This window comes from Ictalurus furcatus, chromosome 14, assembly GCF_023375685.1.
Source record: "Ictalurus furcatus strain D&B chromosome 14, Billie_1.0, whole genome shotgun sequence".
NCBI classification, from domain to species: domain Eukaryota; kingdom Metazoa; phylum Chordata; class Actinopteri; order Siluriformes; family Ictaluridae; genus Ictalurus; species Ictalurus furcatus.
The window spans coordinates 6,655,046-6,680,710 of NC_071268.1; the positions used below are offsets into that span (position 1 = coordinate 6,655,046).

The 25,665-nt window shown below is 38.3% G+C and overlaps 1 protein-coding gene across 2 annotated transcripts; it reads right to left on the reverse strand.

The window, feature by feature from the left end:
- Window positions 1–29: 29 nt before the first annotated feature.
- Window positions 30–19,770, reverse strand: LOC128618232 (von Willebrand factor A domain-containing protein 5A-like). 2 transcript variants are annotated; one of them, XM_053641757.1, is made up of 15 exons: window positions 19,191–19,770; window positions 13,860–14,062; window positions 13,483–13,705; window positions 13,126–13,292; window positions 10,259–10,373; window positions 9,868–10,043; window positions 9,633–9,721; window positions 9,022–9,166; window positions 7,877–7,956; window positions 7,240–7,354; window positions 5,905–6,054; window positions 5,536–5,645; window positions 4,815–5,032; window positions 4,625–4,654; window positions 30–3,567 (listed from the first exon to the last, which is right to left on the reverse strand). In XM_053641757.1, the coding sequence occupies exons 1-15, from the start codon at window positions 19,228–19,230 to the stop codon at window positions 3,386–3,388; spliced, it is 2,043 nt and encodes a 680-aa protein (XP_053497732.1). In that variant the 5' UTR covers window positions 19,231–19,770; the 3' UTR covers window positions 30–3,385. The 2 variants fall into 2 exon arrangements, with proteins under 2 accessions (XP_053497732.1, XP_053497733.1); XM_053641758.1 differs by having other exon boundaries at window positions 31–3,303; window positions 19,191–19,767.
- Window positions 19,771–25,665: the final 5,895 nt, after the last annotated feature.

Consider the following 25,665-nt stretch of genomic DNA (forward strand, 5'->3'; position numbering starts at 1 on the left):
TGTGTACAGTTATGGTGAGATTGGAAAAAAGACCAGGTGACATATGAGATGTGTTGCAGTTATCAAAATTAAAATTACCTTATTTTTTCCTTAAGACGGTACATTTGCTCAGTTTAAACATTTGCTATGTTTTCCATGTTCTATTGTAAATAACATATGAGTTTATGAGATTGGCAAATCATTGCATTCGTTTTTTTATTTACATTTTACACAGCTTCCCAACTTTTTTGGAATTGGGGTTGTATTTCCAATCTTCCTCTGTCCAGTTTTGGTGAGCCTGTGCCCACTGTAGCCTCAATTTCCTGTTCTTGGCTGACAGGAGTGGAACCTCATTTGGTCGTCTACTACTGTAGTCCATCCATCTAAAGGTTTGACTTGTTACGTATTTTGAGATGCTTTTCTGTGCACCATGGTGGTAACAAGTGTTTATTTTAGATACAGTAGTATTCTTATCAACTTGAACCAGTCTGGACATTCTCCCTAATCAACAAAGTATGAACCGTCACTCACAGGATGGGGTTTTTTGTTTGTTTTTCGCAACATTCTGTGTAAATTTAAAATACTGTTTTGTGTGAAAATCTCAGGAGAACAGCAGATTCTGAAATACTCAAAGCAGCACAACTGGCACCAACAGCCATGCCACGGTCAAAGTCACTGAGACACATTTTTGTCATTCTGATGCTTAGTGTGAAAATCAACAGGAGCCCTGACCAAGTATTGAGTGCATAAATTAACATAATTTTCATCAGGTCCACATTTCTGTATTATAAATTCTTTATTCTAATATTTTGAGATACTGGATTTTTGATTTCCATGAGCTGTAAGCTGTAGTCTTCAAGATTAAAACAAAGAAAGGCTTGAAATATTTCACTTTATGTGTAATGAACCTAGAATGTATGAAAGTTCCACTTGTTGAATTAAATTACGGATTAAAATGAACCTTTCCACGGTATTAAACTTTTTTGAGATGCATCTGTATTAGAGTTTAAATTTAATATGAATATGAGCTCAAAGTGCAGACTTACAACATTTAATTTATTAAAGAATGACACATTGCACATTTGAATGGTTTATAGTTAGATTTTACATTGTGGCACATCCAAGAGACAAGTTAGTTCCTGCCATTTTACCAAGAAATGAGAGACTGAGAGTGCTTACAACAGACACCTTCCATAAATGTTAAATAAATGTCTCATAACAAAAATCTCCATCACATCAAGGATTATAATTTTGTTAAACAACCTGTTTTTAAATCCATTTATTATTAGTCTTAGATTATGTGGAGCATCCGCTGTACAAGTCCCAGCATAAAAGCTGTTACTATAGTAACAATTACTATTAGAACCAGTGCATTAAACCTATCGCTCATGTTATAGCTAGAACTACCCGTGCTGTTATAGAAAAATAATGCACACCTTCTAACCAATCAGATTTGAGCATTGTGGTATAAAAAAAATGATATACTGTATTTCCAATTATAAACAAGTATTGAAACAGTACAAACATTTAACTTACACATAATGTCAGAGCATAATCAGTTATGTACACTTACCCTTGCTTACTACATGCCGAATTCCACCACATTTTAGACAAAGTTTTTGAAAAGAAAAAGAAAATATGTTAGTAAATATTTAGAACAGGTATGCAGATATGGATAAAACATTAAAGTTCCCTTAACTAACATTAATTACTACATTAGTTAATATTATTGCAATGGTTAATACTGAGAAATTATAAACTTCAGCATTAATACATTTAGTTTAACCAAGTAAGTTAATTGACTTTTTAATTAAAATTATTTAAATGTTAATGAAGTACATGTCCATTAATTAATGTTTATTCAATCCATGTCTCCAATCCACACCAATTAGCAAAAGTTACATTAGTGCATGTTCCTAAATGTTGATAAATTGAAGTTAAAATTTAGTATTAAGCCTTGATTCTGAATTTTGGCACTTAATAACTTAAAAATGAAGATGTTGGTTCATATTTGTCATATGGGATTCATTTTTCTCATTGGTGGTTTGAAGAACAGTTAATTAGTGATATTGACACAAAGCTGCTTTGTGACAATGTCCATTGTTAAAAGTGCTATACAAGTATAATTTTATTTAATTGAATTAATGTAGGTGTTGACTGTTTGGCTTATTTGATTTATTATTTTAGACAAATCAATCCATAAGTTATTTTGTTAATGATTGTTGTGGTGTAAGGCTAAAGATTAGTGTTTCTCAGGTTAATTAATGTGTTTATGTCAGCTCATGAAAACTTAATGTAAATTATTACAGAGATACTGTATGTTTACATTTATGTTGAAATTATGTATTATTTTTCTTTAAATTAATAAATAGTTGGAATGTTACTGACTTCTTTTAAAGCCCCAACAGTAGGTGCATATTACAGATGAAAGGAAGTACACAATGATTTTTAAGAAGTATTTAGTCTAGCATTCACTTACAGAAACTAGAAAGACTCGTTGGTGCAGCCACCTGACTCTTCTCTATACAGAGGTAAACAAAAACAGGATGTTAAATGATTCATTTGCTTTTTATAATGTACATATACAGAAAAGCTTCATTTTTGTAATAATCTTATTTGAAGATTTGTTTGTGTAGAAATATTTTCAAGTATTTTGAAACTCATGTTTGTATTTAGGAACTAAACAGAATCAAACAAGGAGGTTATATTCTCAATGAGCTCAGTGAAAGTACAGCAAACCAGCTACGAGCTTCATGTAGAATTTTTTTTGTTAAGTTTTTAATTTATTATAAAAATGTACATTCTGTATTTCCAATTATAAACAAGTATTGAAACAGTACAAACATTTAACTTACACATAATGTCAGAGCACAAACAGTTATGTACACTTACCCAGGTCTGCTACATGCCGAATTCCACCACATTTTAGGCAAGGGTTTTTAAAAGAAAAAAGAAAATATGTTAGTAAATATTTAGAAGAGGTATGCAGGTATGGATGGAGGAGGTTAGATTCTCAATGAGCTCAGTGGAAGTACAGCAAACCAGCTTCAGCTTCCTGTAGCACTTTTTTTAAAAAAATTATTATACATGTTTACATATTTTTCATGACTAAACAATGAAAAGAATGACATGACATATATATTTTATTTTACTCTGAGACATAGACAGTGGCTTTCCAACATACAAGGATATGCAATACAATTAGTGTCATGAATTTGAGGAAGCAGTTTTAAAATAATGATTAATATAAGTATTAACAAACTCCAGTGTTTATTTACTTACGGATACATGTCCTTACAGATGGTCCCCCACTGGCCGCTATACCTATACAGACAAAAACAGGAGGTTAGATACTTTATTGGTGCTGTATGCCATTTATGCATAAAAGCACTAAAACCATGAATTCTCATTCTCTCTCTCTGTGTGTGTGTGTACAGTGTTGGTGAGATTGGAAAAAGACCAGGTGACATATTTCCAATCGTTCTCTCTCCAGTTTTAGTGAGCCTGTGCCCACTGTAGCCTCAATTTCCTGTTCTTGCTGACAGGAGTGAAACTTTGTGTGGTCTTCTGCTGTTGTAGTCCATCCATCTAAAGGTTTGACATGTATTTTGAGATAGTTTTCTGTGCACCATGGTTGTAACAAGTATTTATTTTAGATACAGTAGTATTCTTATCAACTTGAACCAGTCTGGACATTCTCCCTAATCACCAAAGTATGAACTGTCACTCACAGGATGGGTTTTTTTTTTGCTTTTCGCAACATTCTGTGTAAATTTAAAATACTGTTTTGTGTGAAAATCTCAGGAGGTCAGCAGTTCCTGAAATACTCAAAGCAGCACAACTGGCACCAACAACCACGCCACGGTCAAAGTCATTGAGACACATTTTCCTCATTCTGACGTTTAGTGTGAAAATCAACAGAAGCTTTTTAAATGCAGCTGTATGATTTCATGTATTGTGCTGCTGCCACATGATTGGCAGACAAAAACACCATGTTAGATGATGTGTTTTTTGAATAATGTATACATACAGAAAACTTCAGTAATTGTAATAATCTTATTTGAAGATTTGTTTGTAAAAGCATGTTCAAGTATTGTATTATGGAACTCGAATTTGCAGATTGCATTTAGGAACTAAATCAAAGTGTCAGTGGCATAGGCGCAGCCATTATGCCTGAACAGAATCAAACAAGGAAGTTAGATTATTTTATACTGCAAACCAGCTTTGAGCTTCCTGTAGAAATTCTTTTTTTGAAATTTTAATTTCAATTTATTGTACATTACTGCATATGTACAATGACCATATCAACAGTATGAATGACAGGCTGCATGCTCATGTCATAGTTATCATTTTACTTTGAGACATAGACAGTTTCTACATGGTTACATCTGTTTGTATTGAGCAGTGATAAGTGTAACTGTATAATAACAGCTATTTTTTCTCGAGTTATAAACAGAGGATAATAGCAAAACATTAAAACTGACAATAACATTTATTACTGTAATTAATTTAATGAACCATTTATATTATTAATCATTGTCAAATTGTACCCTCAAATTCCCAACTTATTAATGAAGGAAATATAATATAATATTAGTGTCATGGTCCCATAAGTATTTACAAACTCCTGTGTTCAGTGACTTACGGTTACAGCGCCGTGAACGTGCCATCATCACTAAACATATATAAACAAAAACAGGAGGTTAGATTACTTATGTGCTCTATATGGTGTGTTTATGCTTAAATGTACTAAAACCATGAATGTTAATCACAATAATCCTCATAAAATTAGTTGAACGTTTGAGTAAAAAGGACTCAGTGAAAAGAATACTGACTAGGTGTAGGAATTCTCCTCTTCACCAGTGGTCCTTTCACAGCTTGTCTACTGCCCTTATGGACAGCTATGAAGGCTGTGTGAGAGCTGCTCACTCCAGACTGCTTACTCAGTTCCACCACTCTGGCCTTCAGAGCCTCTTTATCAGCTCCATCATCCTGCTCGTCCCTTTCCAGAGAGCGGATCAGAGAGCGAGCGCCCAGCCTGTGGATGGCCAGTCTGCACAAACACACCCAAAGCTGAATGAGTAACAATTAAGCAGATTACTCTAACTGCTATTCTGTCATATTGAAATTAATTATTTGCGCTATACTATAATCTTGACCACGTGTCTTCCATCATTTGAGATGCTTCTGTTTTCATAGTTCTCAGTTATCTTGGAGTAGTTCAGCAAGATCTAACAAGTTAAGACCACACGTCCACATGTCTCGAGTAAATATAATATTTCATTTTGAAATAACCTGAATGACCCCATGAACCAAATCCTTCATAAATTTCTAGCTGCTTAAGCTTATCCCACTAAACTGTCAGGGACTTTGGTACAATCCATGGATACTATCAGATATAGTAGCTTTTACTAATATTTGAATACTGTAAGCTGAGTAAGCTAGTATGACCCCTAAAGCCACCCAGCCAGGGGTTATTACCTGATTACACACACATCATAAGTCACATCTTAATAAGATGAGATACTGGTTGCTTGTACTATTTGTGGCAGTTACCCGCTATTCTCAGCAGGCTTCAGGGAGAAGTGGACAATGTTTGAGACCTCTTGGTCTCCTAGGTGGTACTGTACTGATATTTTCCCCTTAGCATCTGGTTTCTGACATTCCTAGGGACAGAGAAAGAGGCTATGTGATTATGAGTAGGTCCAGTCATTTCCTTGTACGGGACTTGCAATTTAAATAAATGTTTGAGCTGAATTTTCTCTCACTCATGTTGTACTTTTTCCATTATGAAATGTGCATAAATAATTGGACTAAAATATAGAAATAAGGGAATGCATGCAAAAGTGTTTCCAAACAGTACATTCAGATTCAGAATCTGGAAGAAAAAAAGTTTCCTGTAAAACAGTGTGAAAAAGCTCTCACCGCTCCTTTCAACTGGGCATAAATCAGTGCTCTTTGACCATGGAAAAGTGAATTAATCGGGGGGCTCAGACGGGTGAAAGACAAACCAGTCCAATCCTCAGTGATATCAGTCACTGCTGGTTGCAAAGCATAGCGAAGAGACTGCATTACCTAGCATTGGGAATTAAAGACAACGAATGTTCAATAATAAGTGTGAAAATGTAGAAATATTTCTCAATAAATCCGACTTCTGTTTGTCAGTGGAAAAGTGAGAGACAGAAAACAGGCATAATTATCTGTACATACACTCTAAAAAAAAAAAATGCTTGGTTGTTTTTTTCTACCCAAACACTGGGTTGAGCCTTTTGGGTCATTTAATTGGGTTATTTTCTCAGTCTTGTGTAGTTTTTGGGTAGTGTTGTGTAACCCAACTGCTGGGTTAACTGCTGGGTCATTTTCACTGACAGTTGAATCAACGCACCCCTCCCCGACCCTGACGCCTCAGCCCAGCTCCTTGGGTCAAATTAACTCTGTTTGAATTCGCCTCAGGTGGAGGTAGCAGTTTTCACACAGACAGACTGTTAGATTTATTTGGAGAAACAAGATTCGTATCAAGATATTTATCCATGAAACCATTACTGTACACTAGAAAAAGCAAAAATGTATTGATACCTGTCCAGTTTACATGACACTAAATGCACCGCTATCTTCATTAGCTTTGGATTACTTGTTTGTAATGCTCACTGGATTGTAAGTTAGTTACTCAGTTTTTGGGAGGTTTGAAACGTCTCCTTTGATCAAAATCTGAAGTTTTCATCTTAAATATATGATTCATTTGAGTCATTTACTTCAGACTATATATAAACACCACTTTAACAGCTCTAGCATCACATTTCTGAACACCTTCTTGTATATAAATAAAGGAGATACCATGTTGGCATATTCATTTATAATGTGGTAGATTTTACATCTTCAAAAGGTAAAAATAACCCTGAAAATATTAACTCATTTTTGAAATAAATTTAACCCAGCGTTTTTGTAAAAATGAAAAACAACCCATTCACTGGGTTAAAATGAGTTAGTTAGTTAGTTTAGTTTAGCACAAAATGTGTTCTATCCTATATTTACCAAGACGTTGGGCTAAAAATAACCCAATCTGGGTTGTTTTTAAGCCAGTGTTTTGATTTTTTTAGAGTGTACTGTAAATGACCATAAATTACAAACATCGAATAATTAAAATTAAATTGTGACTACTAAAGTGAGAAGTGATTAATTATTTGACACCATTAGATTGTAGTACAAGTTCCTATTAGTTCTATTTGTTTCTTTGTTGCTGTTTGAAGAACCCGGTCTTACTTTGGCCTGCATGCGTTCATTTCCTGTGATGAACTGGGCGTGGCCAGAGCTGTTCTCAGCCAATCCTGTTATGAGTGCCGAACTTGCACCTTCACCAATCCCAAAAGAGAAGCATCTGTTTAAACAAAGGAAAGGATTATAAATCCTTTATGAGCCTTCTAGATATAGAAATTTATCAGAAGAAAACTGAAACACACTAAGTAATAAGTAAACAGCGTGAGGCATGCTCTTAAATAAGTAATGATTTTTAAAAATAAATAATTTTCCTATAATCTTCTTTCTCTCTCTTAAATTTAATAATAAAAAAGCAACACAGTGGAAAACTACAAGCTAAAGCTTTACCTCTGACTGTTACATCGCACTACCAGACTCTCCTGTCATAAATGTTAAACTTTCTGCTTACAAAAAGATTTACCATAGCAATTGTTACACTATTTATTTGTAAATTAACAAACCGTTTCACTTTTAAAATACATTTATTGTTAGGCTTGAATAAAGAGTGTCTGCCGTACAAGTCCCTGTAAGCCGTTATTGTAGAAAATAAACAGTTAAAAATATTTATCCTTTTAGTTACTTAGTTTTACTCAATAATTAAATTATGTACATCATGAATGTTTAAGCTTTAAATACCACATGCCTGTGGAAATTAGCATTGCCCTTCACACTGTGAAGAACATCTCTGGTGTTTCCTACTTCACCATCTGTAAATATGAACAGCTGAAAAGAGAGAGAAGACATTGGAAAACATCCAGGGGAAAAAATATCCACAAAGATGAAAAAAGTATTTTGCAACATGTACTTTTACAACTCTCCCCAGAATTGTGTGTTGACACTGTATGATACTTCATTGTCTAGTCAAGCTGGCCTGTGTCAAAGCCAAACCTCTAGCATTTTCTATAGATTCTGTAGTCAGTTATGAACCCTACACAGGGCGCATCAAAGGTGGAGTGTCCATGGCAGCCGTTTATATGATCTTTCCAAAACTAAAGTGAAAAAGATTTGATTTGATTTTGTGTTGAATGAAATTATGACAACAATAACAGGGCAGCTTAAATATAGGTCCAATATTTTAGAAACCTTCTGTTTAATGGTGTATGGAAGTGGGGGTATGCATGCTCCAGCACCAGTTTATGAATGGAGGCGAGGGTCGGAGAAGGTGAGTGGTAAGGAATGCACACCTGTGGAGAATTCAATTAATGAATGTTCAGTGTTGCAGTGAGTGGTGGCGATGATAAAAGAGGAGAGAAAGCAGAGAGAGAGAGAGAGAGAGAGAGAGAGAGCGCTGGAAAGAAGAGGGCTCTGTGTGGGCCTGTGTGTGTTCACGACATACAATTAAACTGCACCACTGATAAACAAGTAATAGAAAGTGAAAGTAAATAAATGAAAGCTGCTTCCTGTGTCCTCGTTTCCCCAGGTAGGGATCTTTAACATAGTGTTAAAATGTAAAATGTAGTGTTAGTAGGGTCAGCAAATGAGCTCTTTGATGCAAATTTCATGGTTTTATGGCTACTTCAGGTTTAAAAAGAGTCAGGAACTCTTTGTTTCTTTGTCCATTTACATTCATTACTAAATTGCAATAGTTGTTGTGGTTTAAATCATCAGTGATGGTATGGCGATAAAATACTGTGAAGGGTGGGACTTTGAGAGAGATAATATGGCGTACTGGTGAGCTACTGGCCTTGACTAGCAATATAAATCAGGAAATGCTAAACAGGTCAATTAAAAAAAAGTTCCATTTGTCACTGATAAATCAGTGCAGGTTTGGATGTAGAATAATGTTACCTGTCTTGGGTGGTTGGGGATACAAGGCTGTTTATATATGTTTTTCAGAGGTCGCAGAATCTCCGTGCCCCCCATGTCTGCTTGTATCTCCTTTACCTTCTTCACGGCCTGCTCCATAGTGTCCTGACTGTACTGCACACTTTTCCTAAAGCCAGGGAAACACACAGCAAACAAAAAAACTGACACAGCACATCTAACCATCTCTGCATCACTCTCACTCATTCGCTTTCAGTAACCACTTTATCCTGGTCAGGGCCACAAGCCTATCCCGGGAATAGTGGCTATGAGGCAGGGACACACCCTGGATGGGACACTAGTGCAGTGTAGATCAACATATACCTAGGCAATTTATCTTAGCCAATTTATTTGGGAGGTCGAAAGAAACCAGACATCCCAAAGGAAACCCAAGCTGACACGAGGAGAACATGCACAGAAAAGCCACACAGACAGTAACCCGAGTTCAAAATCTGGACCTGTGAAGCAGCAATGCTAGTTGCTGCTTCCACCCAGACCTGTATCGTTTCATCTCATTTCATCCATGCTTGTGTCTGATTAATGAACTGAGTGACAGCAATACTCCATATTTACTGGTTCATGTGAGGGTTACTCACGGGAAAAAAGATTCATAGTGAGAGCCAAATCCATAGATGTTGAAGTAACAGTCCATGGGGAGACTCTTCAGCAGCAGGAGCAGAGTGTCCTAAACACATCATTATTCACATAGTCAGTATATATATGTATGTATGTATGTGTGTATATATGTATGTATGTGTATATTATATATATATTTTTGTTATGATGAAAAGAGAAAAAATATCTACAGAACAGTTAAGTGTTTAGTCTTACCCTGGCACACTCGATGCGTTTTTGTGCACCTCGTCCATTATGCATGCTGCAACTCATACTGCCAGATCTGTCCATAACAAACACAAACTCACCACACGACGACATGGAGGACATCACTGACTCAGGAAACTCTGGATAGAAACTGACCATGACCACAGGGTCTCCCAGGAGAGTCCCTAACAGGATAAAAAAAATAAACAGAAAGGTAATGAAAGGAAAGCAAGAAAAGAAGACATGACCAACCAAAATTAGCTTAGCTTTTGTTTTTGTTTTATTAATAGTAATTTTCCAAAGGTTCTCAAACTTCTCTGAAAACCATAAATAGTATGCAGTTCAGGGTTTTTTCCCTTTCTTTTACCATAATTTAGTAAAGAGATTTGTGAAATTGTACCTGGCTGTGCTGAGGAAGATCCAGCCTCCACTATAGCAGTGAGCTGATGGGGATTCTGATAATATAGATACAGCTCGACATCTCGATCAAACATATGACCTGCACAAAGACTTACCTAAACACACACACACACACACAGTATACTCAGTATTCATAGAAAAAATATCTCTGCTTACGTAGAATCCTATTAAAAGTTATATGCAGATAAGAGGCTGTGTTTACTGCCAGTGTTAAATGTTGCCATAACAACAAGAAGGATGTGAGTCCTGAAATAAGTATTTGGACAATTTTGAATGTTATTTAAAATATAGTACTTCCAGTGCATATATCCACTTCACATTTCAAAAACACTGAAACACTTATATCCACTTCACGCTCATGAAAACTGCCCCTTGTGTCATTATAAATTACTTTGCCATTTTTTAGTCAGATTTCAATAAGTATCACTCATGGTAAAGGTAAAGGAGCTTCCTAATGTTCTCAGGGACAAAATTATTAAGCAAGACCTTGAACATTATTTAATTTGTTCAATAATGTGCAGGTGAAAGTTCAAGGAACAACAAATCATCCGAAGACAACCTGAACCCAAATACAAATATATTATTCATAATGAATAGATGCATCCTAAATGAATACAGATCCCAAAATTGAGCAGAGAGAACATTTTTGAGAGAACAGAAGGGTTTTGTTGTTGTTTTGCTTTTTCAGAAAGCTTGCTGATTAAATGATATAGCCAGTTTCTTGATCTGGGAAAGACGTCACTGCTTTGAAACAGTTGGCTTGCTTACGCAGTCACATTAGATAAAAAATGTAAAATAGCCAGAAAGTTCCCAGAGTAAATTGTGTAGATTAATGGGTGAACTGTACTTTTACACCCATTAATCTATACACAATAGTCCATAATGACAAAGCAAAAACACGATTTTTAAATTCGGAAAAACTGAATTCTCTCATTTAGTTAAGTATTCAGGTGTTCAGTACTTTGCAAAAACACAGTGGGCAGCAATTATAGTTTTGAATTTTTGGATTTGGACAGTTTCTGCCATTCTTTTTGGGTAATCCTCTCAAGCTCAATCAGATTAGATGGGGAGCCCCTCTGAACTGCCATCTTCAGGTCTCTCTGCAGACGCTCATCCTTCCCTCAATTCTCCCCATAACTACTGCTGAGATGTACCCCCATAACTTGATTCTGACACCATCATATTTAACCATAGGAATGGTATTAGCCAGCTTATGAGCCGGAACTGTCCCCCCCCCGGATATAGGGCTTGTAGCTCAATTTTCATCTCATCAGGACAGAATGTTTTTCTCATGCTCCCTTTTGTCCTTTACTCCTTTTGTCTTTTACTCAGGAGTGACTTCCATGTAGCCACTCTACCATAAAGGCCTGATTGATGGAGCATTTCTGAGAGGTTCTCCAATCTCTATGGAGGACTTCTGAGGCTCTGTTAGAGTGCCTAATGGGTTCTTGATCACCTCTCTGACCAAAACCCTTCTAACCCAGTTATTTCATGTCTGTTTTATATACAACATGAGTTTGGATACTCAGCCAGCTCTGGGAAAAGTCATGGTGGCATCAAGATTCTCTTGATGTTATAAAGGTGAAGCATGCATGACCAAGCCAGTTTAGCCGTGTGATGTGAAAAGAATAGTTGGTTGTGCAGGACTACCCCAAGGTTGTGTGCAGTGACAGATGGAAAGATCTGAGATTTGTCCAGGGAGATCACAAGATCTTGATATGGGAATGCATCTTCAGGGATGTACAGCAGCTTGGACTTGCTGGGATGCTGGAGTCCATGCAGAAACATGAATGTTTGAGTGAGGAAAGGAGAGGATGAGTTGAGTGTCATCAGCATAGCAGTGGTATGAAAACCCATGTGAGGATATGGCCTCATTGAGAGTGTGGGTATAAAAGAGGGAAAAGATCGGAACCCAGCACTAAGCCATGTGGGGTACCTGTGGAAAGTCTGCATGGAGCATATGTGAATCTCTTCAATATCACCTCATACGACAAAGCATCACTATGCTGTGCAACAGATTCCAAGACTTATGAAGATGCACAAAAGAGTTTTGTGATTTTAGGAGGATGAGGACTAATAACAGTTTGATAGCATGAAACTTCGCAGTAATAGCCAAAAGAGCAGTGTCTGTGGAGTGTCCCACTTTGAAGCAAGAATGGTTAGAATGGAGGTCATTCTGGGTTCTCTAGAGTGGATTCTTCAGCATGGGAATAATCCTTGCTTTCTTGAATGCAGATGTTATGGAGTCGTTAATGATGGAAGTATTAATGATGAAGGGAGGATATCTTGGGTACGATTGCTGGATATAATAATCCGAGTGATATCTAGAAAGTGGATAAAATGGGTTAAAGGAAAAGGAGAGGAAGACTGAACACGTAGTGTAGGAATCGGGGTAGGGGGAAAAGACTGTCAGATTTTACCGATCTTCTAATAAAGATGGTGGCAAAGTCATCAGCAGACAGGGAAGGAGGGTGAATGAGGAGGTGTAGGATTGAGTGAGGGAAAGATGTTGGGAAGCGTGAATAGATCAGATGCCTCCAGCTTGCCCTTATATCTCCAACTGCTGCATAACACATCTGACATCCAAGGAGCAGAGCGGGAAGACTTCCTTGGTTTGGAAGATAGACGGCAAAGGAGGTCAAAGGTGGGTCAGTGTGAAGGATACAAAGCAATGATCTGAAATGTGGAGTGATAAATGCCTGGATTGATTTAAATGATCCAATTTTGAATCCGCAAAAATTCATGAATTCATCAATCTGATGCAGTTAATCGTTACACACCTACTGGCAAGTTACATAAACTTCACAGCTCTAGATAAGTCACATTCACAACCCCCCACACACACACCTTTGCCTTTGTGTGGTCTGTGTTGAGGAACATCAGGGGCTCTAGAGGACATTTGGACTCCACTTTAGTGATGGGGTTTGGAGAACTCACGTGTGCAATAAAAGAGAGAGAGTAGGGAATACCAGAGGAACTTGATGTTATCTCTGACACTATACCACCACCTGAACCTGAAAATAAAATGGAACACAGATTATAGGATTCATTTACCAATAAGATTACCCATTAAGCTAAGTGTATGTTTGATCAGAGTAATTCCTTAAATTGAAATGAGTATGTGACAGTAAAGTGACACGTCTAATAATGTATGTTTAGTATGTGACAGTAAGGTGTGTGGTGGTGGATGTGTGTGTTTAGTACCGGCTGGTGTGTAACGGGGGTTGAGCACTGCAGGCAGGCAGAATTGCAGTGAATGGTCAGCCTGTACACTCAGCTCAGTGATATAGATGAAGGTGACGGCAGCGCTCTGGCCTGGTGGCAGAGAGCCTACACTCATCTTGAACACGTCCACGGACTCCTCACTCTCCTCCAGCAGAAAGGCCTGTTGACCTGAACTCACTGCATCATCGTACTGCTCCCGCGCCTGACACACAGACAAAATACATGTGTTAATGATACATTCCCTCTCAGTGTGAGACATGTGGATTACCTACAATCTACATTCCATGCTGCACTGACATTTCTGTTAACTAGTCTACAGAATACTGCAGGTAAGATCATTAGTTTATCATTTTCACCTCCTGTTTCTCCTGCACCTCAGCCACTATCTCCTGGTCTGCAATCTTGGTGCTGAAATGGCAGAGAGCAGCTCCTGAAGGCATGGGGAAGACAAACACAGCCTCCAGCGGGTGCGCTTCCTCATTTATATACTGCAGGATGGAGGTCACCGTCGCTACATGCCCCTGAACCTGCAGATCCACCTCGATGTGCTTCAGTGGAACTGAGCAGGAAACATACAGAAGCCATAACATGCTGAGAAGAGTGTGTAGAGAACACAAATATTGCAGGAATTAAACTTTACATCTCATTTGATGCTTTTCCTAAAAGATTTTTCACAGCATGTGTTAATATGAAAAAGGGGCACACAGTAATTGTTGCCTTGGATCCTTAAATATCCTTAAAATAGATTACAATAGATTTTAAAAATAAAAGGTCTTAAAATATTATGTCTTTAAAATGACTAGAGATGCAACGATGTATCAGCCGATAAAGGCAATTTTTCTACGCTATCGGCCGATAGTTTAAAAACATTCATGATCAGGGCTGATTATATCCTGTCTATCAAAAGAGGGCGGGAAAACACATCGATTTCGTGCTTTGTGTAAAGAAGATGTCTCTTGTGTGGAATGTCGATAAAACTGCAGTTTGTAATCTCTGTAATCTCTGCACTGATAAAATTTTACACCGGACGTGAGCAGCAGTGAAGCGGGAGTTTCAGCGTTGAGTCTATTTTTTTTTTTTTGCCGCGCTGCCCGAGCTGCTTTAAAGCATGATGAGTTGACAAAAAAATACATAAAATTCACAGAAAAATATATTTGTAGAGTAGTATATGTCATATCCAATTAATGTTAATATATAAAAAAGTTGAAATTATATATTACAAGTTTGATGTTCAGTGATGAAGTAGAAATGCCTTTGTTTGTGGTGAGTGAATGTGAGACTAACAGGAGGTTTTTAAAATTCAGTCAATGTTAATATGAATTAATAACACTCAATAAATTAAGAAATCTTACTTTAATCTTCAGAATTTAGTTCATGTGTTAATGTTAATTAGAATAATGTGTTTTCTGTTTATGAGACCAGTTACTGTGAAACAACTTGGAGAGAATAAAGTTTTTATTTGCATTTCTTTCAGAATTGTGGAATTAATTATTATTCATTTAAAAGAAGGCTTAAAAGGCAGAACTATCGGTTATCGGTATCGGCCAATATCACTCTGAATAATCGGTCATCGGTATCGGCTGAGAAATTTAGTATCAGTGCATCGTCATGTATCAGGAAACTCTGGACTCCAGTTCCCATCAGCCACTGCACTGCACTGCACTACAAGTCACATGACCACCGGCACCTGATTCACGTTTCTGTTAATGAGCACTCTTGTGTGTATATGTAGCCATTGTCTGCACTGTTTCTCTGTCTTTCGTTGTCTTAGACTGATGTCTTCTATGTCACAGTGTTTTGTTTCATGCCACGGTGTTATGCCAAGTTGTCTTCGTGTCTTTGTTTTGTTGTACGTTTGTAAAATAAACTGTTATTATATCTGCGATTGCTTCTGCCTCAACCTCGATACGTGACAGAACGAAAGACCTACAATCAGAAGCAGCAGATTGCCCGGATGGACAACTGGGGCATCAGGATGCCACACCAACAAGAGGGGGAGTTTGTGTTCGGGGCTAATACCATCTCCCACCCTCCCTCCCCTATTATGGATCTCGTTCAGCCTACCCGCTCATCTGAGGACATTGCTCCATCTCCTGCCGGACTCAAGAATTCCCCTCTGTTCAACAACCTCGCGCTCAATGCCGCTCTGCCTTCCTGTTCAGCTGAGGACGTCGCTCTGCCTTCCTGTTCAGCTGAGGACGTCGTTCTGTTTTCCTGCACCGCCGAGGATGTCGCTCTGCCTTCCTGCTCGGCTGTGGACGTCGCTCTGCCCTCCGGCTCGGCTGAGGTCATCACTCTGCCTTCCTGCTTGGCTGATGTCGTCTCTCTGCCATCCTGCTTCCCTGAGGATGTCGCTCTGCCTCCATGTCCCACTGAAGACGTTGTTCCTCTTCCTGGCTGCGTGCAGAATGTCACTCCCCCTACCTGCTCCTAGGACATCGTTCCCCCCTCATGCTCCGCAGAGAGCATCGTTCCTCCCTTGGGCCTCACGGAGAACCTTGCTCCTCTCCCTGGCCTCGCAGAGATCCTCGCTCCCCTCTATGGCCTTGCGGAGAACATTGCTTCCCTCTCCTGTCCTGCGGAGGAAGTTGTCCCACTCTTCTGCCACGCAGACGTCGCTCCGCTTACCTGCTCCTCCGAGGACATCGCTCCACTTTCGTGATCCGCCAAGGACGTCCCTCTGCCTCCCTGCTCCATTGTGGAAGCCGCTCAGCCTCCTGGTTTTGCTGGGGACATTTTGCGCAGGGGGCCAGGACCACCAGGGGGAGGGCGTGTAATTTTGGACGCTCCGGGAGTAGCGCCCTTGGGGGGATTCTGTCATGTATCAGAAAACTCTGGACTCCAGTTCCCATCACCCACTGCACTGCACTACATGTCACATGACCACCTGCACCTGATTCACGTTTCTGTTAATGAGCACTCTTGTGTGTGTATATATAGCCATTGTCTGTAATGTTTCTCTGTCTTTCGTTGTCTTAGACTTATGTCTTCTATGTCACGGTGTTTTCTTTCATGACACGGTGTTATGCCAAGTTGTCTTCGTGTCTTTGTTTTGTTGTACGTTTGTAAAATAAACTGTTATTATATCTGCGATTGCTTCTGCCTCAACCTCGATACATGACATGCATCTCTAATAATGACCTTTTTTTGATATCTTTGAGAAATTAGAAATTTTACTGATTTTTACTTATTTTACTTTATTTTTTATTTATTTATTGCTGCAGAATCATCTGTTCATTCTTAGCTTTTATGTGTTTATTTCCTGTTTGCTAATGACACTTTACCATCATCTTTTTTTTTTCCAATAAAGTTATATTGAGAAGAAAAACAAACCGACTGACACACAGCAACGATCATTCACAGTTTTTTCTTTTTATACTAACAAAGGAAAACAAAATTAAAAAGTACAAACATCGAAAAACAATATATGCAATAAAGGGTTGCCATTTATTAAAAAAAATACTTGTCAGTACAACCCCTCATTGTATACCTTATTTTCTCGAGTTTTTTTTTTTAAAAAATCACATCCTTTAGCCACTGGGAGATGGATGGATATTTAGCAGACTTCCAGTGCAACAGTAGGGAACGTCTTGCTATAAGGGATGTGAAAGCGATAACATCCTTTTGTATTGTGCTCAATGGAACTGAGGCATCAGGAATCCCAAATACAGCAATCAATGGGCAAGGTTTTAAATCTACCCTGAGAATAGTGGACATGACAGTAAAGAAACCAGTCCAAAAACCATGGAGATCAGGGCAGAAGAAAAACATATGGCCAAGATGACAGGGAGAGCCATGGCATTCATCACACCTGTCCTCTACGTCCGGATATATTACAGAAAGTCTCGACTTGGACAGATGGACTCTGTGTAAAACTTTGAACTGGATAAGTCCAAGACGAGCACAAGAAGTGTACTTGTGCACCCTCCCTATATGACTGTAGAGGACTGTACCCTCCCTATAGCATGTTCCCAACACTCTTCACTTATCTGTACTCCTAACTCCGTTTCCCATGCATTCTTAATTTTGGTGCTCGCCTCACCACCTAGCGCCAGAATAAAATCATAAATCCTAGAAATCATTCCTCTCTGATGTGGATTGTTTGAAAACAAGCTTTCCCAAGCCTGTTCAGGAGGCGCAGAGGGGAAATTAGGAAAACATCTAGAAACGAAATTCGGAATTTGAAAATAACGAAAGAGATGCGTCACAGGGAGGTCGTAAGTAGATGACAGATTGGCAAAGCTATCAAAGACACCATCGGCATACAGATTTCTAACTTGTTTAATGCCCTTGTCATACCACACTGAAAATGTAGAGTCCAAACACAATGGAGGAAATAGGTGGTTGTTGTCACTTATTTTACTTTAAATGAAAACTAACTTACCCAGTGCTGGATCACATACCTTTTGTTAAAAAAAAAAACTCAGTGAGTCTGCCTAAAGCCATCTAAAACCTTGATAACTAAGTATGACTTGCTTGTGATTTGATCAGGCTTTTGCATAGTTATACACTGTGGCGAAATAGAATTAATTCAGAGAAGAGAGAGAAGAGTGCTTATACACTCTGTAGAGACAACAAATTTTAAAATGTCCAAATGGCCATATAAAAGAGATTAACAAAAGTGATTTAGCCAACAGAGAAGAACTGTTTGAATGAATCAGTGATGAGGTGAAAGGGACTTTTATCTCAGGTGATGAGACAAAGACTCATGTGTATGATGCTGATAATCAAAATGATTGTAAACTCATCATTCTTTCAAATTAATACAGAATTGTCATTAATACTGCAAATAGTGCAAAAGAGAAACATTTGTTCCTGAAAGACTGTCGTTTTCATGTGTACCTCATACAGTCAAAAAGTTATTGAATTTTAATTTTTTCTTTTTTAAACAAAAAACCCTTGATTATTTTCAAAATAGTTGTCTTTAATAAGAAAAGTATAATGTAGTGTGAATCATAAAATCTGAGTTTCCCATGCTTTCAAGTTTCATGAACTCCCGTATGCCTAAACAGTAACAAATAATCTCCACTGGAGTACTGCCATTAAAATGAACAACTTTTTTGTTTTGGTGAATAATTTAATTTGGGTGTAACTGTTTTGTTTACTGCCTTTTTGTGTGTACAATGGTTCCCTTATAAACTGTTGATTATTTCCTTATTGTTTTGCATATTGGTGAATTGTTCTGTTTATCAGATTATTCTTTTCCATGATATGAGCTGTGGGAACTCTTCTATTTTGGTTGTACTATTTAATTTGGAGTGAGTAAAAGAGATCTGTATTTTCTTATGGTTATTGCATGAACAGAAATAATAATCTTCCTTTCTGAGAATTTTGTTTGTTTGTTTGGCTGAGTGAGGTCAAACTGATGTGGCGGTTATTTAGGCTGAACTAACAAACACCTGAGGTGACCATGCTACAGAGTTCCGGGCAGATAGAAAGACAGAAATTTTACTTTGAATTCATGCTCCAGACATATAATATTTTCACCATCATATAGTAAATGTGTAGCTTCCTCTTATTGTAACTAGAATAACAATCCTAGAAACAGAGATTTTGTGTTTCCATGCAGGACCTTGTGATTATTTTAGTTTGCAATCTTGTTGTACAGCAGCTCAAGGTATCAAAAGCAAGACATGTACAGTACAGCTTTCTTTCTTTTCTTCTTTTCTCTATACACAAAATCTTACCTGGAGCATTCTGGTTTGTCAACAGGCCACAGTTCACCATTTTGCTCTCCTTTTGTGGTAATCTTTGTGAAATCCTGAAAAGAAAACACTGTTTATCAGTGCGAGGTTAAATTTAAAAACACACTGAGAATATCACACACACACACACAAAACACGGACAAACAGAAAGTGAAAGAGGGGAAAGCCCCTCATACAGTTTCCAGCCTGCAGCAGGGATCAGTTAAAACTTGCCATGCACTACACATGAATTTTATTTGTCACAATCTTGAAATGTTTGTCTCAGACTAATCATCCCTGTACAGCTGCTGATGAGGAAAGCGTAAAATCTAATGTAATGTAAACTGTAATGTAAAAGCAAAACCGTTATTACCATAGATAAAGGTTTGTCATTACACTGTCGTGGTGCTGTATATGTCCTGAAAAATACTCTAACTCTCTAAAATGCATGATTATTTTTTTTCTACCCAAACGCCAGGTTGAACACATTGCTTTATTTTATATTTGCACAGTGTTGGACAGTTGTGTGTAACTTGAAGCATTGCAGATGCGGCAGACTTTTGGGCTTATAACATGTGGAATACCACTAACTAACACTGCAAGTGTTCTAACCTTTCAGCTTGTGCTTGTGTTATCATGTTAAATTTGTCTATATGTATTTCTCCATGTTTTTTTTTTTCCTGGAGGAAACCTCTGTGAACCTTGGTGCTCTACTGCCACCTACTGGTGTGGCTTAGTGCTTAAACAACCTACAGGGATGCAAACTAATTAAAAAGTTCAAATTATTTTAGAATAATATTCTGAACAATGACCTTTTGGGACAAATTTAAACAATTCTTCGTTAGCACAAATACAACCCAAATAGTTGTATTTATAGGACAGTATAGAAAATGCAAAAAAACAAACAAAAAGTCATTTGAAAATTAATTTCACCCTGTATTATACTGAAAACATTATTAACACATTATTTGATGTTTTACTTGGTGAATTAATTTTTTTTTTTTTTAAATATACACTCATTTCAAATCTGATGACTGCAACACACCAGACACCAGTGAAGACACCAGTTGGTTAAGTTTAGCAAGTGGAATTTTCCCCCATTCATCCATTATGCATTCCTTCAGCTGCGTAAATATACAGGGCCTTCATTGCTTTATTTTGGCAGCAGAGCTAGCACCCGCACTCTCTGCTTACGCAACCATGCGCTTGTAATGTGGGCAGAATGTGGTTTGGCGTTGTCCTGCTCTGGATGGCAGCATATGTTGCTCCATTATGTGTACATATCTTTCTGCATTAATGCTGCCCTCACAGATGTTACCTATGCCATGGGCACTGACACACCCCCATACCATGACAGATGCTGGCTTTTAGACCTGACTCTTATAACAGCTTGGATGGTCCTGTTCCTCTTTGGCCCGGAGAACATGACGGCTGTTTTGTTCAAGAACTAATTAAAATGTCGACTCGTCGGACCACAAAACACAATTCCACTGTGCTACTGTCCATCTCAGATGAGACCGAGTCCAGAGAAGTGGGCGGAGCTTCTGGACAGTGTTGATGTATGACTTCTGCTTTGCATAGTAAAGCCTTAACTTACATCTGTGGATGCAGCGGCGAATGGTTTCGACTGACAAAGGTTTATCAAAGTATTCCCGAGCCCATGTCAGGATATCCATTATATACTCATGACGGTTTTTAAGACAGTGACGTCTGAGGGATCAGAGACCACGCGCATTCAGAAGTGGTTTTCGGACTCGCCCTTTATGCACTGAGATTTAACCAGATTCCTTGAAACTTTTAATTATATTGTGCACTGTAGAAGGTGAAATGCCCAAAATCCTGCCGGTTTGTCTTTGGGGAATGTTGTTCTCAAAGTGTTGGATTATTCGCTGACGCATCTGTTGGCAGATTGGCGAGCCTCAACCCATCCTTGCTACTGAAAGTCTACACCTTTTTTGGAGGCTCCTTATATACTATGATTAGACGATTGTCTCACCTGTTTCACATCACCTTCTTATATCAACTTGTCACATCGCTATTAGCCCAAACGATGCAGTGTATTAAGTAAAACATCAAATACCTTGTCTTTATACGTTTTTTGTTTAAATACAAGTCAAAGTACATTTACACATCACTCCTCTTTGTTTTTATTAGCATTTTCCATACTGTCCCAACTTTTTCAGAATTGGGGTTGTACATTGGATTTTTAAACAGTTTAAAGCATTTAAGAGAAAGCAAGAAGTACATTTGCTGGCAAAATCAACACCAGATGGAAACAAAGGCTGATAATTTCATTGTTTTTAAGATTTCAATCAGAAGGTGCTATTTGGAATGGAAAAGTCAGTTACCTTTTTGGGGGCTGAAACACGAATATAATGATTGATTTAGCATGTTAAAAGCGGATCACACAAATCACAACATATATTATGATTGGCAGTATATATATATATATATATATATATATATATATATATATATATATATATATATATAATGTGTGTGTGTGTGTGTGTGTGTGTGTATATATATATATATGTGTGTGTGTGTGTGTGTGTGTATATATATATATATATATATATATATATATATATACTCACCGTCCACTTTATTAGGAACCTGAAAAAGTTTCAATTCTTGCTGCTGTGCAAAGCTGTTAACTTACTGTTCCCATTTGATCTATTCAGTAATCTTTTGCTAAGTTGACATTGTCTTTGTTTGTTTTCGCTAGTCATTGTTTTGTATTACACTGGATTTACAATGCACTGTGATTTATATATATTTCAATTATTTGACTGTTTCATTTCCAGTTCATGCAGTGAACAGATACAATATGTACAGCAATGCAACATTTGTATTTTTTGGAACAAAGATTTAGAAATGCAAACTTTTCTAGAATATCACACAAACACTGTTTTTAAATGAAATGTGAATGGGCCTATATAATCAAGCGTAAAGATTTTGCTCAACTTTTATCATATTTTTAGCAGATCTTAATAATCAGTCTAATAATCTTTTTCAGATATTACAGTAAGATGACCAGATTTTATGTTATATATTATATTATACAGTATGACCTTATATAAAAGTATAGACCATATATAAAATACTGGCCTAAATAATTGTAAAATTAGGTTCGATCAGTGTGATACACAACAGGAGGTCAATCATCAATGTGGACAGGTTAATTTCCCCCTATTGTGCATGTCTACTGACTTCAATACATATTAATGAACAAATAAAAATTTTTTAAAAAACAGCAATCAGGAGCACCTTAAGAACTTGAAAATAGAGATTTTCCAAACCTGATTAGGGGTCCTGGCTTCAACCAGAAAATAGTGAGTGTCAGGTCATGCAAATCAGCAACTCCATTTCCCAGAATGCACCACAAACTACAAACATGGCTGATGACTACAACTTCCAGTGGAACGCACAGAGGGCTAATCACACACACCTGTTGTCAATCACACCACACTACTTAAGAGACTCTCACACACAGCCATTGTGAAGTATTATGCTCAGTTGATCTTTTCTCTGGTGGTTACCAAGCCTTTACCTTGTGTCGGTTTTTGATTTTGTTATTCCTTCGACTTTGATTCTCTGCTTTGCCTAGTTTGGATTGATTGCATGATCGTTTGGCCCTAGCCTGTCTATGGTTATTAGTTTCTGCCTATCCATGTGGATTTGTCTTCTCATTAAACTGCTTTACCTGCACTTTCTCCCGTCTCAGCCTCCGATGCATGACAGAATACTTTGCTTCAACATGGATGCAGCAGCAGAGCAAGGAGATCATCTGGCCAGCGTACATAGGGATGTCTGGCCACCATTCATGTCAGTCCAGTTTCCCCAGTGGACTGACAGACCTTCCGGATCTGAATTTTGGATTGTGCAACTACCCAACGCAGTTATTGTTCCACTGCCAAATGTACTTTCCAAGCCTGGCGAACCCCAAGCAAGAGGCAGTGGCTCGAGTTCATTGTGTCCTGGCTTTATAGCCTGGCCTACCAATGGGTAGAACACCTGGCCAGTACAGGGTCCAGTGCCCTCAAATATGTAACTCAATTTGCGGCACTATTTCTAAAGGTGTTTGAGAATCTAGGGCAGAACTGCAACCTGGATGAACTTTTTAGGGGACTCAGTGTGACGCGCAAGCCTGATCTGCCGTTCCATACTTTTTAATGAGTGTATCAACAGGCGGCCTCCACCGCTCAGCTCCAGGTTAACAGGGTGGCGGTAGGGGTGACGCAGGCATACAAGACCAAGGGCCGTTGTAAAGAATCCACCCTACAGCATCCAACATGCAGTAAACTCGGGGAAACCATGAATCATATTTCTGCTCCCAGGAATGTTTCAAAGGCAGCTGGCACACCCATAAACGGCTCCAGAAGAGAGCAAGAGCTGAGCTCCAGCTTGAGACCAACAAGGTGGCCTCACCTGCCGAATTCCAGATGGAGGTCAACATGGCAACCTCATCTCCAGAGCTCCAACCTGAGACCCACGAGGTGGTTGCACCTGTTGCACTCCAGCCGGAGGTCAACATGGTGACCTCATCTCCAGAACTCCAACCTGAGAACCACTAGGTGGTCTCACCTGCCGAGCTCCAGCGGGAGGTCAACATGGCGACCTCCCAAGTCCTGTTCCTGCTTCAGGTCATAGAGGTGAACCTGATTAGGGGTCCTGGCTTCAACCAGAAAATAGTGAGTGTCATGTCACGGCAAACCACGAACCAAGAATGCACCATGAACTACAAACATGGCTGACAACTACAACTCCTAATGGAACACACACCTCACCTTCTCCTCAGGCCTAATCACACACACCTGTTCTCAATCACACCTCACTACTTAAGAGACTCGCACAGCCATTTAACTGCCTTACCTGCACAACAATAATCCACTCTTAACCCGATTAAGATCATACATTGATTAAGAAATTACCATGTAAACAGCAATTTTTACTTAACTTAATCTAATTAAGGTCATACTCGAATTAAGCTCTAATCGAATTAAGACAGGTGGAGTACTCCTGTTTTAGTCGCATTATGGAAGTGTATTACAGACATGTAAACACCTTAATCACATTATGAACGCCGTGTGATAGTTTTCACCGCATTTTGCGACATGACACGATCACACACAGCAGTTCTCAACATTTTACGGCGAACAAGAGAGTTCGGCTGCGTCCCAAACCGCATACTTACTTACTATAGGCCTGTAGTGGGGAAAAATACATGCATCTCGGCTACTATATACACGGTAAGTACGCGGTTTGAGACGCAGCCCACGGCTTCAAGCAGTTGTCTATTAGCACGTATAGCATGACAAATAATTAACTGCACTTAAAGCGTTCGTTAAAAATAAATAAATAAAAACACCCAAAACTGTATACGGTACTATAATGAAGACGAACTGTATGTTGATACGTGAAATTCTGGAGGGACGTCGGACGGCATGGCGCGGTGACGTAATGACGTGGGCTGTCCATGTAAACGTAGTCATTGAGTTTCATACACTTTCACTCCTGTATTATGGTGGCTTTTTTGTAGGACTATACATATCACAAAATAAAGAGAATTACATATAATAATAACATAAGATGAGCGCAAAATTTTTTAAAAATCTTTAAAAACTCAAATTTAAAAACTCAAAATATTCATTTTTATCAAATGGCAGCTTTAGGGGTTTGTAGTAGCTATGAGAAATGATACATACATACACCCACCTCTGCGATTATTCCTGCACCACATCTGCATGGTCAGTGATGAACTTCACGGGAGATGAGGTGATGGAGCTCCAGGAGGAAGAGTCTCAGCCCAGATGGAGCGGACTGTACGACCCCTGGAACTATGAGTTACCGAGTTCTCGTTTTCAGTTAAGGAACAAATGTTTTAAACACCCCGTTATTACAATAAAGTGTCACATTCACACTAAACAAGCAGAGACGCAATGAGGAATATCATTAACAGCGTTAAGAAGGTTTTGGTAAAAGCGGTGTGTTCTTTATTGTTCGGCTAATCATTTTACATCCATAATAATTAGCTTAAAGTTAGCGGGTTTGTCAGAAAAGTTGGATAAAGTGAAATAGTTACGCTGTGGAGGAATATTAGCGAAACTAAGATTAGCTAGCTGCTTCAGGGTTTTTGTGTGATTTTTTTTTTTTTTATCGGGCTGTAAACAGTGAATAGAGATTCGGGAAGGTAACAACCATGTTAAAACAGGTATAAATACTCACAGTAACATGAAGTGTGTCCTGACGTATTCTCTAGTTCATCTTTGTGTGCAACTGCTGTACAACTAATAGGAAAGAAAACTATGTTAAAATGGACAGGAATTAAATTATAAAGTGTTACAGTAGACGAAAGCTCATTTAACATGAAATTCAACTTTTGTTTCTTTTCTGTCCACTCTTGTGGATTACCAGAAGGATTCCCAATCATGTTCTTTTCGAGGGCAAGAATTTCTTTCTCAAGCCACTCAAAATC

Excerpts from the sequence above, each read along its gene's own strand:
- LOC128618232 (XM_053641757.1), bottom strand. The coding sequence starts at position 19,230 with ATGGTGAACTGTGGCCTGTTGACAAACCAGAATGCTCCAG. Across the intron at positions 14,063-19,190 it reads GACAAACCAGAATGCTCCAG|TTCCACTGAAGCACATCGAG; the intron begins GTAAGATTTTGT and ends TTTCCTGCTCAG. Across the intron at positions 13,293-13,482 it reads CCCCCGTTACACACCAGCCG|GTTCAGGTGGTGGTATAGTG; the intron begins GTACTAAACACA and ends TTTTATTTTCAG.